General features: G+C 48.8%; 5 protein-coding genes across 9 annotated transcripts; all 5 read left to right on the forward strand.

The window, feature by feature from the left end:
• Positions 1 to 957: 957 nt before the first annotated feature.
• LOC125768471 (hepatocyte nuclear factor 3-beta) lies at positions 958 to 4177 on the forward strand. Of its 4 annotated transcripts, none has more exons than XM_049436180.1 (7): positions 1097 to 1767; positions 1842 to 1868; positions 1946 to 2022; positions 2088 to 2189; positions 2370 to 2770; positions 3266 to 3942; positions 4070 to 4177. In XM_049436180.1, exons 1-6 carry the CDS (start codon positions 1224 to 1226, stop codon positions 3906 to 3908), a joined length of 1794 nt encoding a protein of 597 aa, XP_049292137.1. In that variant the 5' UTR covers positions 1097 to 1223; the 3' UTR covers positions 3909 to 3942; positions 4070 to 4177. The 4 variants fall into 4 exon arrangements, with proteins under 4 accessions (XP_049292162.1, XP_049292137.1, XP_049292144.1 ...); XM_049436187.1 differs by lacking the exon at positions 4070 to 4177 and having other exon boundaries at positions 3266 to 3720; positions 3812 to 3926; XM_049436205.1 differs by lacking the exon at positions 2370 to 2770 and having other exon boundaries at positions 958 to 1767; positions 3266 to 3720; positions 3812 to 4177.
• Positions 4178 to 4517: 340 nt separating this feature from the next.
• Positions 4518 to 5191, forward strand: LOC125768495 (uncharacterized). The gene has a single exon (XM_049436240.1). It carries the CDS (start codon positions 4583 to 4585, stop codon positions 5087 to 5089), a length of 507 nt encoding a protein of 168 aa, XP_049292197.1. The 5' UTR covers positions 4518 to 4582; the 3' UTR covers positions 5090 to 5191.
• A 116-nt stretch (positions 5192 to 5307) lies between these two features.
• Positions 5308 to 6047, forward strand: LOC125768497 (uncharacterized). The gene is made up of 2 exons (XM_049436253.1): positions 5308 to 5442; positions 5523 to 6047. The coding sequence occupies exons 1-2, from the start codon at positions 5352 to 5354 to the stop codon at positions 5912 to 5914; spliced, it is 483 nt and encodes a 160-aa protein (XP_049292210.1). The 5' UTR covers positions 5308 to 5351; the 3' UTR covers positions 5915 to 6047.
• Positions 6048 to 6167: 120 nt separating this feature from the next.
• On the forward strand, positions 6168 to 12531 carry LOC125762323 (uncharacterized). Its single transcript, XM_049424278.1, has 8 exons — positions 6168 to 6936; positions 7036 to 7219; positions 7302 to 7632; positions 7701 to 8255; positions 10223 to 10310; positions 10859 to 11340; positions 11410 to 11593; positions 11656 to 12531. The coding sequence occupies exons 1-8, from the start codon at positions 6843 to 6845 to the stop codon at positions 12000 to 12002; spliced, it is 2265 nt and encodes a 754-aa protein (XP_049280235.1). The 5' UTR covers positions 6168 to 6842; the 3' UTR covers positions 12003 to 12531.
• A 119-nt stretch (positions 12532 to 12650) lies between these two features.
• On the forward strand, positions 12651 to 15223 carry LOC125768484 (serine protease persephone-like). Of its 2 annotated transcripts, none has more exons than XM_049436230.1 (3): positions 12651 to 13133; positions 13192 to 14032; positions 14102 to 15223. In XM_049436230.1, exons 2-3 carry the CDS (start codon positions 13891 to 13893, stop codon positions 15112 to 15114), a joined length of 1155 nt encoding a protein of 384 aa, XP_049292187.1. In that variant the 5' UTR covers positions 12651 to 13133; positions 13192 to 13890; the 3' UTR covers positions 15115 to 15223. The 2 variants fall into 2 exon arrangements, with proteins under 2 accessions (XP_049292187.1, XP_049292178.1); XM_049436221.1 differs by having other exon boundaries at positions 12651 to 13128.
• Positions 15224 to 15849: the final 626 nt, after the last annotated feature.

The following is a 15849-nucleotide window of genomic DNA, read 5'->3' on the forward strand; positions in this document are numbered from 1 at the left end:
CAATTCCGGTGAAGGATTTTTGGTGAGGCGCAGAAGGAAGTTTTATCCTTTTTAATATATATTGGACTGGGATCGCATAAAACAACGAAGGAAAGGGAACGTATTTCGTGTGTGTGAATGTTTTTATTTTGTTTTTTTTTTGCTAATACGACAGTTGTGAAAGTTATGTGGTGAAAATGATTAGAAAAAGGAGTAAATTCAGTTTACAGAAAACGTATCAAAATGGCAGCACATTTTTGCATCGTGTGCATCATGGATGTGTGTGTGTGTGTGGAAAATTTATAAGGAAGGATTGTTTCAGGTGCACCGTTCTGTAGACGTTGGTGCACAGTAGTTATTGGAGGCTGTTTGGTTATAGTTGTTGGATTTTGCATACATGTCGATGTTTTTTCGATTAATTGTTCGTTGCAGTTTTTTTTGTAAAGTAGCTTAATACACCGTAAAAGGGATGAAGATGGTCCCAGCATCACACACACCCGATTTCGAGTGCAACTCTTTCGAAGCATCGTGGTCGAGCAGAGAGCGCAGACGTGTGCACTAATGCACTCTGTTGTATACGTGCGTGCGTTTATGCGGGTGTGCGTGTGTGTGTTTGTGCGGGAGGAGTATGCCATTTTTGTCTAGACACGCCAACACGATGCAATTTTGCCAACGGATGCAAGCTCCAGATGCTTCAGGTGTTTAGGCGAACATTGGAGAATTGGTCGTAGACGTAATCGCGCGATGACAGTAGTATCACTATCAACTTACTAATTTCTGTACATTCACAGCGTGCTTGAGAGATTTTTCTCTCTCCACCAGGACACATCGCTAGAGCTCGTCGCGTGTCAGCAGAAGTCACCATCAACTGAATCCGTTACGATTGCTGGAGCTAGTTTTTACTAGCTGTCATCATCCTCTTCATTTTGACCTTCAACTATCAAGAAGAAACAGTTAACAACAGCCACTGCTAATGTGTTTATATTGCTTTTCTTTTATTCTTCTCTGTATTGTTTTGTATCCTGCCTTCGTCAACTTGCCCCCATTCCTTCGTTGCAGACGAACCAGGTAATGGGTCGTCTTCTTCGAGGGCTGGTTCCACCTCGATTCATCCACTATTCGGCGGTGGTGCATGCCGTTGGCCCGGTTGTGAGCGGGTGTTTGACGAGTTCGAAGATTTCTACAGCCATCTCCATTCGGATCACATCAACGGGGACTACTCAGCCGCCCAGGCTCGCATCCAGATGGAGGTGGTATGTCAGCTACATCTGCAGCTCCAAAAGGAACGTGATCGACTCCAGGCAATGATACTGCATCTGAACAAGAAGAACGAGATGCTCCGCACACCGGCCGCCCTGTTCGGTGGTTCGTTCCTGTCGCAGCTGCCCGCAATACCAACGCTACCGTCGGCCACCTCATCCCAGGCCGCCACTGTTCCACCCTCCGTAACGGGTCCGTTCGATCTGATCGCGGGTTTGCGCTTTCCGGCCGAACTAGCCGCCGACATGGTGCAGGGAGCGTTCGGAGCACGTCTACCCCACCAGCAACATCACGTTGGAGTCGGATCTGGTGTCGGTTCGGCACACCATCTACATCATCACCATGGTACACAGCAGCACCAGCAGCAGCAACAACAGCAACAATCGTCACTACATTCACTTTCACCACCTGTAACGGGTGCGCACGGTACGGGCCCGATGGTCACATCCGGACCGGGTGCTACAGGGAAATCCTCCAAAGGTGGTGGAGCTGTACGACCGAAGTACTTCTCCCCGCAGGATAGCGATGGTAAGCATTCTCGCGGATATTACTTTTGGGGTCGTATTCCATCTTACCTACAATGATTCACACCTCTTTTCCAGAGCTTAACTATCCAGATGTACAGGACGGTAAGAGACTCTATCAGAGTAGTACAAAAAGACTTGAACAGAATTAACATGATAAAACCTCTCGCCTTCCTTCACAGATGTGCACAAGAATAGGGAGTTCTATCGCAGCCATGACGTACGTCCACCGTTTACATATGCGTCACTCATCCGTCAGGTAAGACGAATCGAGTCTGTCCAAAATCATCGCCGTCTCTCATTCAGCAATTTAATATTTCCCAGGCCATCATCGAATCGCCCGAGAAGCAACTGACGCTGAATGAAATCTACAACTGGTTCCAGAACACGTTCTGCTACTTCCGACGGAATGCGGCTACCTGGAAGGTAAGTAACATCCCCGTTTACCAGCGTTAAGCTAATAGAGGGTCAAGAACTTTACGGGGCGTAGGTTCGTAGACAAACTAGGCTAAAGCGCTGCGTTCCATTTCCGCTGTGAGTGTTGCGGCACACCCAGAATGGATGTCTATACGCTCTTAAACACCTTGATCACACACTCGTCGCCAGAATGCCGTACGGCACAACCTGTCGCTGCACAAGTGTTTCATGCGGGTGGAAAACATAAAGGGCGCCGTCTGGACGGTAAACGAGGCCGAGTTCTGTAAGCGTCGACCCCAAAAGCTCGGCATCATGCAGTTTAAGTTCCAGCAGCAGCAGCAGCAACAACAACATCACCACCATCCAGCCACATCACAAACCGGGCCCGGTTCTGGTTCTGGACATCAGGGCAAGAAAAAGCAAACATCATCTGCAGTGGCACTACCATCACCCGCATCACCCCAGCATACAGCACCGAATCACGCGCTGCCGGGATCTCCAAGGACCGGTGGCAACTCGATCGGGGCGGCCATTGTGGCCAGTGTTGCCAACACGCTCAAACCACCGCCACCACCATTCTTCTACAAACGGTTCGTTTAAAGCTTTACCGTATGTTTGTGTGTGTTACACACATGAATACTTCCAACTCACCCATCATTATCCTGTTGTTCCCCATATTACCTTAGTTTCTTCCGAGATGGAGTAGACCGAGAGTGTTTTTGTTTGCTATTTGAGGCGCTAGTGCCGTATGACAATGACTTGCCGGTTTGTGTTGTGTCTGATTTTCGCCACTAATCTAGGTAGACTTACTAACCGCCATCACTGTGCACTACTCGCACTGTGCCATAGCGGTTCGTGTCTCGGTGTGCGGAAACGGACGCTCTCTTTCCTACACTGTCACCAGCTGACTGCTTGCTAAGTAGTAGAACAATGAACTCTGCCTTCTTTTATGGCTCCTGCGGGTTGGGCCATTCGGGTCAGAGAGTTCATATATGTTGGTTTTTCCTCCCCACACCCACATTCCGTTCCTTCTTTTACACATTGATCGACACTTACAACCACACAACCACATATACACAATACAGAACGCAATACGAACGAACCTGTCACTGCACAAGTGCTTCGTGCGCTACGAGGACGATTTCGGCTCGTTCTGGATGGTGGATGATCATGAGTTTCTCAAGCGGCGTCATCTATCCCGCGGCCGTCCCAGGAAGTACGACATCTCGATGCCACCGCTTACCGACCCTACCACCGGTGCACCGGTATCCTCCCGCACGCCTACGACCGGTACCAACGAACCGATCACAGCCGGTGAGCACGAACTGCACGACGACACGATGGTACACGGTACCGGTAGTGGGCGGCATGGTGACGGTACGGATGTTGGTTACGGTGAGGAGTACACCGGTGGCCACTGCACCGTTGGTGAGACGAGCGGCAATACTGGTAGGGCGGTACCGGTACCCGGTAGCGAGAAAGAAATCCATACCATATCCACCAGACGTCCGGCGACGAAGAAGTCCGACTACAGCAGACGGTAACAAAGCAGCTTGCGAACTGTCGCACATAATCCGCGGCAACCAAAAACCGTTTACCTTTGTTCCTCATCCATTCCATCTTTCTTCCAGTTTTTTAATACACCTACACACACTTTCTACTCTCCGCAGACCGTTATGTATCTTGCAGGTTGAAGTACGCGCTTGTATAGCCATAGCTGTACTATGAGAGGCCAACGAGATCCAGCAACGATTGCTCAATGGTTAGACAAATTTGGGATTTTATCGTCCCGTGTATATCTGAACTCGTTAAATGTCTTTACAGTGTTATCGTACAACATCTCATGCCATTTGGTTCATTTTCCGTAAAGCATTTTGTTTTTTTTACAGGTACTACTAAGGGAGAAGAGCTCAATAATATCGGTTCTAAAGCGGAATTGAACTCCCGATTGCGTTCAATAATAAAATCTTTTCAACTGAAACACTCCACATCGGAAACAGGTTAGAGTCTAGTTTCACTGTAAACAGTGGAAAGAAATCCCAGTTACAAGCTATTACGATTGCGCTTGGATTAAAGGTGAAGATATCACAGAAACATCCCCTTCGGACGGTGACTCAATGTGGCCATTGTTTGTGAGACCGTGCCGTATCGATAAGACGCCACTAACCTCAAGAAGCATCGGCTTGACAGATGACTTGAGTGGCTACGGGACAGGGTACGGAAGCAGCTGAGTGCTATCTTTCGAGTGGCGTTTCCGTTTGCCTGATGTCCGAATCGAGAGTACATCTAACCTAGTTCTGCGTGATAGCTTGAACACGGGTATAAAAAGGTACGGCTGAGACTTTCTGTAGCATTACAAATCTGGAAGCCGTCTTACGTCAATCGCCAATCAAACGGTCAAAATGTCTCCATCATCCGCCATGTTGGTGTGGTTGGGAGTCGGGCTGATTCAACTCCTGGGCGGTGCCATCTGTGCACCGCTGGATGCTGCATCATCTGTGCAGGTGTCGATCGAAACCATACCGGATCTTGCAGCGTTCCGTAAGGCAAATCCCGGTCTAGAAGTTGTACCGCTCACGCCACGTTTGATGAGCGTACCGGAGGCCGGCAGTACCCGACAGATGATCACCTACACCGTCGGATCGTTATCGTCCAGCGATCGATTGGTCGGGCTGACATCGAAACAGCAGTCTTGGTCGACACCGCAGGACGTTAAGCTCGACCTGAGATACCCAACAGCCGGCGTTGGTGATATCGTGACGTACGTCGAGGTAGTGGTCCAGCAAAGTACATCCACGGGCCGAGGCTACATCGTATCTGGTGGTGTGGGTCAACGCAACATACGGCTGGTAATTGAAGCGTACGGTACATACTACTTCGACTACAATGCGGCCATTTACGGAAGGTAAATGTGCAGTTCGCGCTCTATCGCCGTTAATGGTTTTGCCCAATGTTTTCAAGCATCAACGTATAACCTATTATAAAATAAAAACAATTGCACGCTGAGTCAACATGTTTGCATACGTTGCACTTATTAGCCCGATTGTTTGACCTCGTTTCGATAATTTTGTGTGCTTCAAATGTTGCTACGGAAATCGGCATTTAGTTCACAGTGAAAGCTACTTCAATCAACCCGCAATCGAAAGGCTTATCTTTGAGTTGCGCTTCGCAATGTTTTCGCTATATCTTGGTCTACGGCTCGTTGTGATTGGTGTGCTGCTGGACATGCTGCTAACATCTGCCAGCGGTAAAGAACACAACTGTAAGTGTCCGTGAGGAGGTAAATGGTGGTTCTGGTTTGTGGAATTCTTCACTCACACTTCTATCCCCCGCACACTGTAGACATTTTCGATGCGTCCGAGCTCGACTGTTCCGGCAATATGACGTACGGTCCGATCACACTCACCGCCTACCATCCGCTGTACGACTCGGACCGGAAGCGCGACTATCTGGACGCTCAGAATCGGAAGCTGTACACGCTGCAGGAGTATCTGGACAATCGGGCACCGTACGTGACGGTCGGTATGGATCCGGATCTCCGGCTACCGTACGGCAAAGAGGCATGTATACCCGAGCTAAATCGTCATTTCCGGCGTGCCGTCCGGCTGCAGGTGCGTGACACACATGAGGATCTGCGTGGTGGCGGTTACCGACGGGTGGATATCTGCGTACGCACACAGGAAGACAGTTATGACGATATCGTTAATCTGCTGCAAGTATCGCTGGTACTGTGAGGCTGATGGATGGGCAGTCCGTACAGTGGCAAAGTAAACCTATCAATGCAAGGAATCCACCTAGGCTATGTTACCTCCTACTCCCTTAATAACTAGACTTTGGTAAACAATAATAAAAAAAAACGGAATACTTCTTCGTGCGTGCTCTCGTCAACAACACAGCCTAGATGTAGTTGTGGTGTTGCAGAAATCTTCATCACCTTCTACCGAATGACCTTGAACCTGTGGCTGTTATCTGATACCATGTCAGAACATACGATCCACCCACTGGACCGGTTTGTTTTTAACATTGCGGAAGGGACGGTAACGAACAGGTCACTCGATTGCCCAAACTGTCGTGTCGAGCATGAATTGTTTTATGTGTGCGTTTGTACACAACAATGGGATCCGGTTTTTGTTGTAACCGCAATCATGTCCTCTGCCGGACACAAACATTCCTATCAAGCGTCAGAAGTAGAGAGAAAGGGAGATGGAGATGGAGCGTGAACATGAGAGAAAAAACAAACTATTATCGCGAAGATGATCCTCGGCCCGATGTAGTGTGAAGCGGTTCTTTTCTTTTGGTGATTATTCTTTTGTCCGGTTCTCCCCTCCGGTCATCTCACTTTCCTCACGTAGCGTGTGTGTGTGTATGCGTGTGTACGTATTGTGCGTTTGGGGGCTTTTGCGAAGGTATCCGCAGATCTTCGATCATGCGATTCATTTCGTTCAGTGTAGAATTGACCGTGAAGCTGAGCAAAAGTTCTTAGAAACATTGGGACGTAGAGAGGGTGAGATAGTGCGTGTGTGTGTGTGAGAGAGAGATAGGGTGCGTGAGACAAGTGTTTTGGTTGGTGACAAGGTGTCTCCGGACGCTGGGTGCGTTTCCCGTCAGCTGGCCTCGTAGCATTACGATCGTTTGTGGTTACCAGCTGCGAGACGTTCTGATATGCGGTTCGAATGTGCACTTCCCAAACACTGGTGGCCGGTGTTATCATTGGCCACCCTGTCACTTGTTAGCTGCGTCGTAGAGGAGCTGTACGGTAGGTGTTCACCTTCCAGATTAGTTGCTATCATCATCTCTCATTATTTCGATACTGTAATTCTTTTTCCTCAAAAAAAAACCGCAAACCCGCACATAGAGAACGATAAATGCAAACTGCACACCGGTGAGGAAGGCATCTGCCGACGAGCGTCTGGCTGTGCCTGGTTACGTCCTGCCCTGCGCGCACACGAGATCACCTACCAGCAGCTAGTAAACTGTGGTTTCGAACGCGACGAACCAATCATCTGCTGCCGCACTGCTGACGGTCCCACCAAATCGAAGTAAGTGCCTGGGTGCAGGCGCCTCCCTAATTGACTGTTGTTGCGGTCACGCCTCACTGAACTCGCCTCTCCTTTTGCCTAGCCGGGTTGGCGTGCGGGCATCGGTGAAGGCCTGCGCAACGTACGATGGTAAGCGGTCCCAGCTCTCGTACCATATCGTCGGTGGAAGCGAAATCGATAGCGGCGAGGTGCCATTTATCGGTGCGCTAGGATACCGTGCAGAGAATGGACCATCAGGTGACGGTGCGGCATACACGTGGGCGTGCGGCAGTAGCCTGATCACGCCCCGGTTTTTGGTGACGGCAGCGCACTGCAACAGTACACCGTACGGTGTGCCGTTGGTGGTCCGTATGGGGACAGGCAATCTCCTATCGCCCCCACATCCAGACGACGTACAGGATCGCCCCATTAAGGTAGGTACGATCTTTGTAAACCTTGCACAAACTACTACCCGCACTAACGTCGTACCCATTCCCGCCAGAATATAATCGTGCATCCGAAGTACAAAACAAGCCAGAAGTACGATGACATTGCACTGCTCGAGGTAGCAAACCAGTTTATGTTCGATTCTGTACTGCAACCGACCTGTCTCCATGTGGAGGACTCCGATCTGGATGCTGCGACCATGCTGCATGCGGCCGGTTGGGGTTTTACCGGCGACATTTACTCACCGGAAGCGTTGCTACGGACGAACCTGAGCACCGTACCGGTGGAGGAATGTAACAAGGCGTACGTCACGTTCAAAGCCCGCATCAAGGATGGTATACGACCGTCACAGTACTGTGCCCGGGGCTCGCAGCAGCTGGTTGGCGGCGTTCCACTGTACAGTGATACGTGCGAGGGTGACTCCGGTGGCCCGCTGTACTATGTGGCCGGCGGTGAGGATGCACCGAAGTACTATCTGCTCGGTGTTACCTCGTTCGGGGCCGGCTGTGGATCATCAAATCCATCCGTGTATACGCGCATCTCCTACTACATGGACTGGATCGAATCGCACGTATGGCCACCAAGCTCACAGGATGTGGAGGATGTGGCGTGATTTCCTGTTCTATCTTATCAATGTACGTTATCCCAAAACGAACGGTAGTTCCTGGTGAAGAGTCCGAAGATCTGATATAGTCAAGGGTAGAGTAATGCTCTCTTTTAGTGTATTGTAAACAAATGCCACAAATGTTGCTCCGATACCTCACAAAAGCCCCTGTATGTCTTCAATAATTCTTTTTTTTTGAGAAAGCTTTATTATTCTGAGTAGTTTTGAAATCAAAATCAAGAACTTTCTGTCGCCTTTCGTTAGTAGTCCAAAGTTCAGTGCTCCGTACATATGTTTATCTCTTTGTGTTAAATAATGTGATTGCGACGCTGAGTGTAACAAGAATGAATGTGCAACTTTGCGGTACCAGCAAGAGAAAAGAATTAAAATGGACATGTGTGCAGAGCAATAAAAAAAAAATACATAAAAAAAACAAACAAACATAACAAAACCAAACAAAAGAACGATCTCTGGCCCGGACCTTGAGGGTGATAATTCGCGTGACGATCGGCGACGAGTTCCCCGCGCAACCGGTATCGAACGCGCTTGTTTGCTGCGATCCATTTTTAGGCGTATAGCGTTGTCGCGTCATCCGTTTCGTGTCTCTTTTCCAACGGACAGGTTCGTGAGTCGGTTTCGGTATTCACGCAGGTTCGGGGAATGCCCCCCGGGGGGTGGAATGCGTTTGCAAAACATATTAAAAATCTGTGTCGCCTATCCCGCCCCAGGAAGATGTCCACGGTATTGGTGGACGTCCGGACGGCTCGCTAACTTGTCTGTTGAAGCAGCATGAACATTTTTAATCGATGGGTTATCCAGTGACAGTTTACCTGTATGGATTCCATGCGCTTTTCTTCGTATCTGCCACTGGCAGTTTTTGCACACGCTGCAGTAATTTAGTTTCAGTCGCCTTCGCTTAACAGACAAACTTTTGGAGAACATAGTGAATTTACAAAAAAAAGCCCGTATAACTTGAGCTTTTGTATAACGATTCAAATTCGATTCGTTTAACGGCAAATCTCAGCATCTTAAGGGTTTAGCTTCACACAGTGCCATCTCCGCTCCAGGAGACTGATTAGAGGCTGGCCGGTCGGAAGTAACACCTCGTGTACAAACAACACCCATACACGCACATAAGCTCCCCAAAGCATAGCGAAGTCGCCGAGCGGGACGCAGCGACTCATCAGTACGCGTTGGCCTCGCACGACGAACCCGTTAGTCGGCTTTGTGAGCTTCGTCGGCGCAGATCGTCCAGAGCAGAGCAAACCACACGACCACCCAAACAACCCAACGGCAGCGTTTTGCTCCCCGTCGCTAGGACGAACGTGGTTTTTGAGGGTCATATACCGCATCAATCAGCACATCAGCTGGAACGTGGTGGTCGAAAACGGCAAAAAGCAAACCAGGAGAGACAGACGCATGATCGCTATCAATCAATCAAAACGTGCAATCAAATTTCTTGGAAGCAAAAAACAAAAGAAACAAAACGTCTTATCTGGACAACCGATCGTCATCCTAAAAGCAGGGAACACATCCCGCACATTTTTGTGTACTTTGTGTGTGCATGTGTGAGTGTGGGTGTATTTGTAGTGATTTGGCACGTGAAATGGTCGAGCTTAACTAGATCACAGCATCGCGACCGTTTGACATTCATCCGGTGCGACGAATTGGACACCGTTAGCAGTTATTGATTTTTATTTTCGGTTCATTCTCGTGCACCGCCGTGACGCAATGGTTCGGAACTAAACCGGACGATGGCTTGCCGTTGCGCGAAAGAGACATCAGCAGTGCAAGCGAGTGAGAAAGGCCAATGACCGGTTGCGGACAATTCTACCTTCGCTAATATACGCGTGCAGAATAACGCTACCAACAGACAGCAAAAAGGAAGAGACACCTGTTGTGTGCGGTCCGAAACAAAATATTAAACCTTTCCTTCGACAAACTGACGCCGTGACGGCCGCTAAATGTTACAGTGGTACGCGCCTGGAATGCGACAAATTACGGCTACACTTCTGCTGCTGGTTGCCGCCACCGGCGGTGCCCACTGTCAGATGCTTTACGGTAGGTAGTTTGACGGTATTATACACGGGTTGGGTTGGATTTCCCAACATGGGAGAGAATCGGGAATTTTGTCGATATTATGTCCAGTTCTGAAAGTCCTTCCCCGTTCATCTTGCTGTGTTAAACCAAGCTTCATTACAGGCGTAGCGTTTTTTTTCATGTTTCGCAACAGAGTGCGAATGATTCTGGTTTGCATTTCTAGTGATAGGCGAACTTCAAACAAAAAAAAAGACACTCACAGCTAGAACACTGAGATGATAACCTGCAGCATGACCCTGATGTTGACCATGAGAGAGAGAGAGAGAGAGATGCGCAGGGATTCCTCACTCACACGGATTAATTGTGGAGTGAGTGGGGTTTTTTTTGGGGGGACTGTGAAGTTAACGCATCCCAACATCCCATGTCAATGGAACAACTAATCGCGTGTCGCACGATTGCAACACTGCGCTGGACAAGATGGCTTCACATCTTCAGGGATTTCGTATCGCTCCGTCTCCTCGTCACTAATGCTCGTTTTTTTGGTACGTTCTGCTTCCGATTGTTTCTAGAGGGAGATAGATGCGAGTTGCGCGATGGTACTGCCGGTGTCTGTACTGATGCGACCGCCTGTCCCTGGTTTCTGGAGGAGATCGTCAAGAAACGCCGCTTTGCCGAACGTGTATCGTGCGGTTTCGATGGATTGGTCGAGGTGATATGTTGCAAAACGAACGGTACTGCCGGTGCCCGACCGTCCGGTGTACGATCCCGGCTGGCATGTGAACAGGTGCCGAAGTATACGTCCCGCCTTACCTTCCACATCATCGACGGCGAGGAGGCAAGCGAGGGTGAGTTCCCATTTATGGCGGCGCTCGGTTACCCCACGGATGAGGAAACCCAAACCGTAAGCTATCGGTGTGGAGCAAGTCTCATATCCGGCGACTTTCTACTAACTGCTGCACACTGCATACCGACGAACGATCGACCGACGGTAGCCATTCTCGGTACGAACAATCTTGCCCCCGGTAACCATGGCGTTGTGGTTGGAATAAAGGTAAGATGGTAGGATCAATGCAACGGAAAGATGATTAACCCATATTGTATTTTTTTGTGCACATTCTAGGCATTCTTTCCACATCCAGATTATCGGACCAACCGTAACTATCATGACATTGCTCTAATTCAGCTTGAAAGACGGATCGAAAACGAACCAGACGTGAATCCAATATGTCTGCACGATGATCTAGCGGATCTGCCCGAAGAAACGGTACTCACCGCGGAAGGATATGGCATCATCGATCTGGACCGTATGTCTATGAACACTGTATCCCTCATACGTTTTTGCTTACACACACGACAATGTTTTTAGGTAACATTCGATCGAATCAGCTGATGAAGGTAAACCTTACAACGGTTGCGTGGCCAAAGTGTAATCAAAGCTTTGCCGATAGCAATCTGCTAAAGAACAATCGGAAACTACCGCAGGGTATCGTTGCAACGCAGTACTGCGCAACCGGACGCGAAAACGAAGAAACCAAGGTGGTAGGCGACACGTGCCAGGGCGATTCTGGTGGGCCGTTGCAAATTCTGGACGATGGTAAATACAAGCTCATCGGTGTTACCTCGTTCGGTAACGGATGCGGCAGTAATACGCCTAGCGTCTCCACCCGTGTCGCAGCCTACATCGACTGGATCGAGAGTATTGTGTGGGCTTAAGACGTTGCTGGTACGGTCGGTACACATGATCCGTATATAGATTTCTTTGGTTTGACCGCGAGCCATGGTTATAGGTTTAAGAGAAAACAAAAGGCAAAAAGACATTTAGAAAGACAGAGAGACATAGAGAGAAAGAGAGAGAAAGAGGGAGAGAGCGAGTGTATGACATTCAAGATGATCGTATAGACCAGGGGCCTCCAAACTTTTTAATATGGCGGCCCGCTTAAAGTGGAATAGCCACTGCTGAGGGCCAATTTCGGTATCTCTCGCGAGGGTCTCGCGGGCCATAGTTTGGAGACCCCTGGTGTAGACATTTGTTTAAAAAAAAGTTACACTACAGAAGGCTTCGATCACCGCAACAGATTGTCACATTAAATAGGCATTAAACAGTCAATACTCAACAATGCAGCCTGTCACGAAGGTGTAGCTTTGGTACGTGCAGCAACATACTTAACCCCTTCCATACGGTGCTGCACTTTTACACTATAGAAGCATATAAAACAAACAAAAAAACATAGCACAAACGGAATACTGGCGTTTCATTTGCCATCATCCTCATGATGTATTCCCGCTAGCTGTCGCCAGATGGCACCACCAGCAATTACAGCTGACCTTCCAGAGATGTGATGGAGACGCGTGATGCCTAGCACTATTATCAACGGGAGTGCTATGTGTTCGGCAAGGCTGGCTACAAAAAAACTGGTTTCCCATACGGATTCCCAAGTTGAACGTAACACCCTTGACCGTTCATTAAAGCTGTTGTGTATGTATTGCTTGATGATGTGTTTACGCGAGAAATAGGATGGAAACAAATCCACTCACAGGCGCGATAAAGCGATTCTAGTGTTACTGTTTGTATGTTTTCCTGCGTCCAACGCTACTAATGTAGTCTAGATGTCACGGGTAGTGGGGTATGGCCGTATATTCGCCAAAGATCATCACATTTCCACTTGACCCGTGAAGTTTTAGCGCGATTAGAATGTAGCACAGCCAGCGCCATAACGGTTTGATTGCAAATAAGTAAGTTATGAGGTACAAATTTCCTTCCTTCGCATGAACGTTTGTCGTTGGCGTTTCCTTCTTACGAGCGGTACGAAGCTGTCTGTCTGCTCTGCGGGCAGACTAGGTAAGGTATTGTTGCCAACATCTGTTTCTTCCGATCAAGGTCGTTAAGTTCATGCTCCTTTAGGTCAAGAACCACTAAGTTCGCAGTAGATGTAATGGATCCAGCAACTCACAAATGCGTCGTGTGTCAAACCGGAACTACTGGTTGCCATTGGTGATTTCTTCCGCATCTTCTTCTGCATCTTCTTAACATCCTTTACTGCAACTACTGCGAAACAGAGAGACCGAGCGAGATAGATTAAAGGTAGCAGGAGAGAAGAAGATCAAGATCTTCTCGCTATTTGTGTGATAAACAAACAAATACACCTACACCGGAACAACCGTGCGTACAAATGAATAGGTAGTTGGTTGGCCGCGTGTGTGCTTCGTTTCCGTTTGTTGTGCCGACACGCCACAGTACAGCGTTGGCCGTTTGCGTCGAAGAAGCTTTTCGACCTGTTTGGTGTTTTTGCCGTGTAGTGGCAGAAGAAACGTCGTCGTCACCAGCCGATTGATCGAAAATCGATCAAGATCTACACACGCACACACGCATATTGTTTAAAATATCATCAATCGGCGGTGTTTCTGTGTGTGTGTAAGAGATTGATTGTTTACATCGATTGGAAGATCTATACGACTCGCGGCCCGCCAGCTGTGCGGTTGCGGTCTTGCGCTTAACAGTTGTGTAGAAGGCGAAGGCGGGGGAGAAGTGGTAGTGGAGCAACCTGAACTGTCAATCTTTTGGGGCGGGCCCTGCGTGACAGTTCGGTTTGATTGACTAAATATGAGCGCCTCCATTCGTTGGCACCGGCCCCAGGTGCCTGTTGGTGATCTACTGACACTGGCACTGGTGGGGATCCTGTGCGGTCATGTCCTGTTGCTGGCCGCTGACCAGATTGTGCTGGAAGATGACTCGATGCTGTACGGTAGGGTGATTCGCGTAAGCATTGCCGAGAGCGTTTGAGTGATTATTCGTTTTTTTTCTTTCTTTTCAGAGGGTGATATGTGTGAGATGAAGAACGGCACGGTCGGTATGTGCCGGCCGGCGAACCAGTGCGAATGGCTGCTGGAGAAATCGGTGCCATTGCGAGAGTTGGTTACCTGCTCGTTCAACATGTCCCTGCCGATTGTGTGCTGTCCGGTGCGGGTCGAGACGCGGCTCACAAGTGCACCGGTGAAGCGCATCAGCGTGGCACAGTGCGAACAGTTCCCCAACGCGACCGGACTCGCCGACCATATCTTCAAGGGCGTCATAGCCCAATTTGGCGAGTTCCCGTACATGGCAGCACTTGGCTACGGTAACCCGAACGGATCGGATGCGAGCTCACCCTCACTGTTCCAGTGTGGCGCCAGCCTCATCTCGCCACGGTTTCTGCTAACGGCCGCACACTGTCTGCGGGAAAGTCCCGTGTTTGCCCGGCTCGGTGTACTCGAGCTTCAGCCGGCGCGCATCGTCGACGAACCGCTGGACATTGCGATCCGGACGGCGATAACCCATCCGGACTACCATTCCGTCACGTACCAGAACGATATTGCGCTGCTGGAACTAGCGGAACCGGTGACCGGCGACTGGCCGTTTGTTGAGCCGATCTGTCTGTACGTGAACGCGAGCGGTGGTCCGCCCGGTCCCGAGCATACTCTTTCGGTGCAAGGCTGGGGTACGATGCAACCGGGCGACACCGAACCAGCGAAACGTCTGATGACAGCGAACGTCAGCATTATCGAGCGGGACATATGCACGAACAGTATGCCGCGCACTCGGCGCAATCCAACCGGAATCCATCCAGGGCAAATGTGTGCCCTTGGACGTAACGAACGCAACGAAACGATCGGCGACACCTGCCCGGGCGACTCTGGTGGACCGCTGGAACTGAACGTGGATGGGCGCCATTACCTTGTTGGTGTTACTTCGAGCGGATATTCTTGTGGTTCGCCAATCCCGGGCATCTACACTGAGGTGGCACGCTATCTCGACTGGATCGAATCGATTGTGTGGCCAGGTAAGTAAGGGACCCCTTCAGAGATCACAAATATTTTCACCGGAGTGGGATTGGACTTTCGATACGTGGTATAGCTGTAATGTAATCAACAATAAAGGAACTTTATGTGAAACTTTACTTAGCTATAGTTTTTTTTACAGTACTATCTTTACTTTGGTCACTCTGTACGAATTATTCTCGAGATAGCATCCAGTTGTCAGGAAGAGTTTTTGAAGTTTAGTACTCAGCTCTTCCAAACATTCGCTGTTTATGATCAAGACATGAACTCCTTAGTCGAAGGAAGTCGTTCATCTTACAGTTTATTTTCTACGCAGTTTATTTTCTAAAAAAACGATAATACGATTTAACGAAACGACTTAATAAGTATCTTTAGATGTACCGAAATTGAACCCTTTTCACGTTTCTTGACTAGTCTAGTCTAGATGACTAGTGAGTACTAGCAATTAGTTGTCTAATCGAATAATCTATTCCTAAATGCGTTGGACATCATTTATATTCAAATAATTTACAACACCTCAAAGAAGTTGAATGACAAACAACCCTGAACTTTCTTCATTTGAGATTTGAACAAGATCGACAGTACTAAAGAACTGCCCCAATAGCTTTTGCATACAGAATTAGCTATTTTGATTTGTTTTTTGATGATGTATAGTAATACTAGCACCAGAGATGAACCGCAGGAACAGATTATCAGTGCTAATGTTATACGTACTGCTTCTTTTCAGTTGTATTCGTTTGTGCAG

The sequence above is a fragment of the Anopheles funestus genome, chromosome X, assembly GCF_943734845.2.
Source record: "Anopheles funestus chromosome X, idAnoFuneDA-416_04, whole genome shotgun sequence".
Taxonomy (NCBI): domain Eukaryota; kingdom Metazoa; phylum Arthropoda; class Insecta; order Diptera; family Culicidae; genus Anopheles; species Anopheles funestus.

Excerpts from the sequence above, each read along its gene's own strand:
- LOC125768495 (XM_049436240.1), top strand. The coding sequence starts at position 4,583 with ATGTCTCCATCATCCGCCATGTTGGTGTGGTTGGGAGTCGGGCTGATT.
- LOC125768471 (XM_049436180.1), top strand. The coding sequence starts at position 1,224 with ATGGAGGTGGTATGTCAGCTACATCTGCAGCTCCAAAAGGAACGTGAT. Across the intron at positions 2,023-2,087 it reads ATGCGTCACTCATCCGTCAG|GCCATCATCGAATCGCCCGA; the intron begins GTAAGACGAATC and ends AATATTTCCCAG. Across the intron at positions 2,190-2,369 it reads GGAATGCGGCTACCTGGAAG|AATGCCGTACGGCACAACCT; the intron begins GTAAGTAACATC and ends ACTCGTCGCCAG.
- LOC125762323 (XM_049424278.1), top strand. The coding sequence starts at position 6,843 with ATGCGGTTCGAATGTGCACTTCCCAAACACTGGTGGCCGGTGTTATCA. Across the intron at positions 6,937-7,035 it reads CGTCGTAGAGGAGCTGTACG|AGAACGATAAATGCAAACTG; the intron begins GTAGGTGTTCAC and ends ACCCGCACATAG. Across the intron at positions 11,594-11,655 it reads TGGCATCATCGATCTGGACC|GTAACATTCGATCGAATCAG; the intron begins GTATGTCTATGA and ends CAATGTTTTTAG.
- LOC125768497 (XM_049436253.1), top strand. The coding sequence starts at position 5,352 with ATGTTTTCGCTATATCTTGGTCTACGGCTCGTTGTGATTGGTGTGCTG. Across the intron at positions 5,443-5,522 it reads CAGCGGTAAAGAACACAACT|ACATTTTCGATGCGTCCGAG; the intron begins GTAAGTGTCCGT and ends CGCACACTGTAG.
- LOC125768484 (XM_049436230.1), top strand. The coding sequence starts at position 13,891 with ATGAGCGCCTCCATTCGTTGGCACCGGCCCCAGGTGCCTGTTGGTGAT. Across the intron at positions 14,033-14,101 it reads AGATGACTCGATGCTGTACG|AGGGTGATATGTGTGAGATG; the intron begins GTAGGGTGATTC and ends CTTTCTTTTCAG.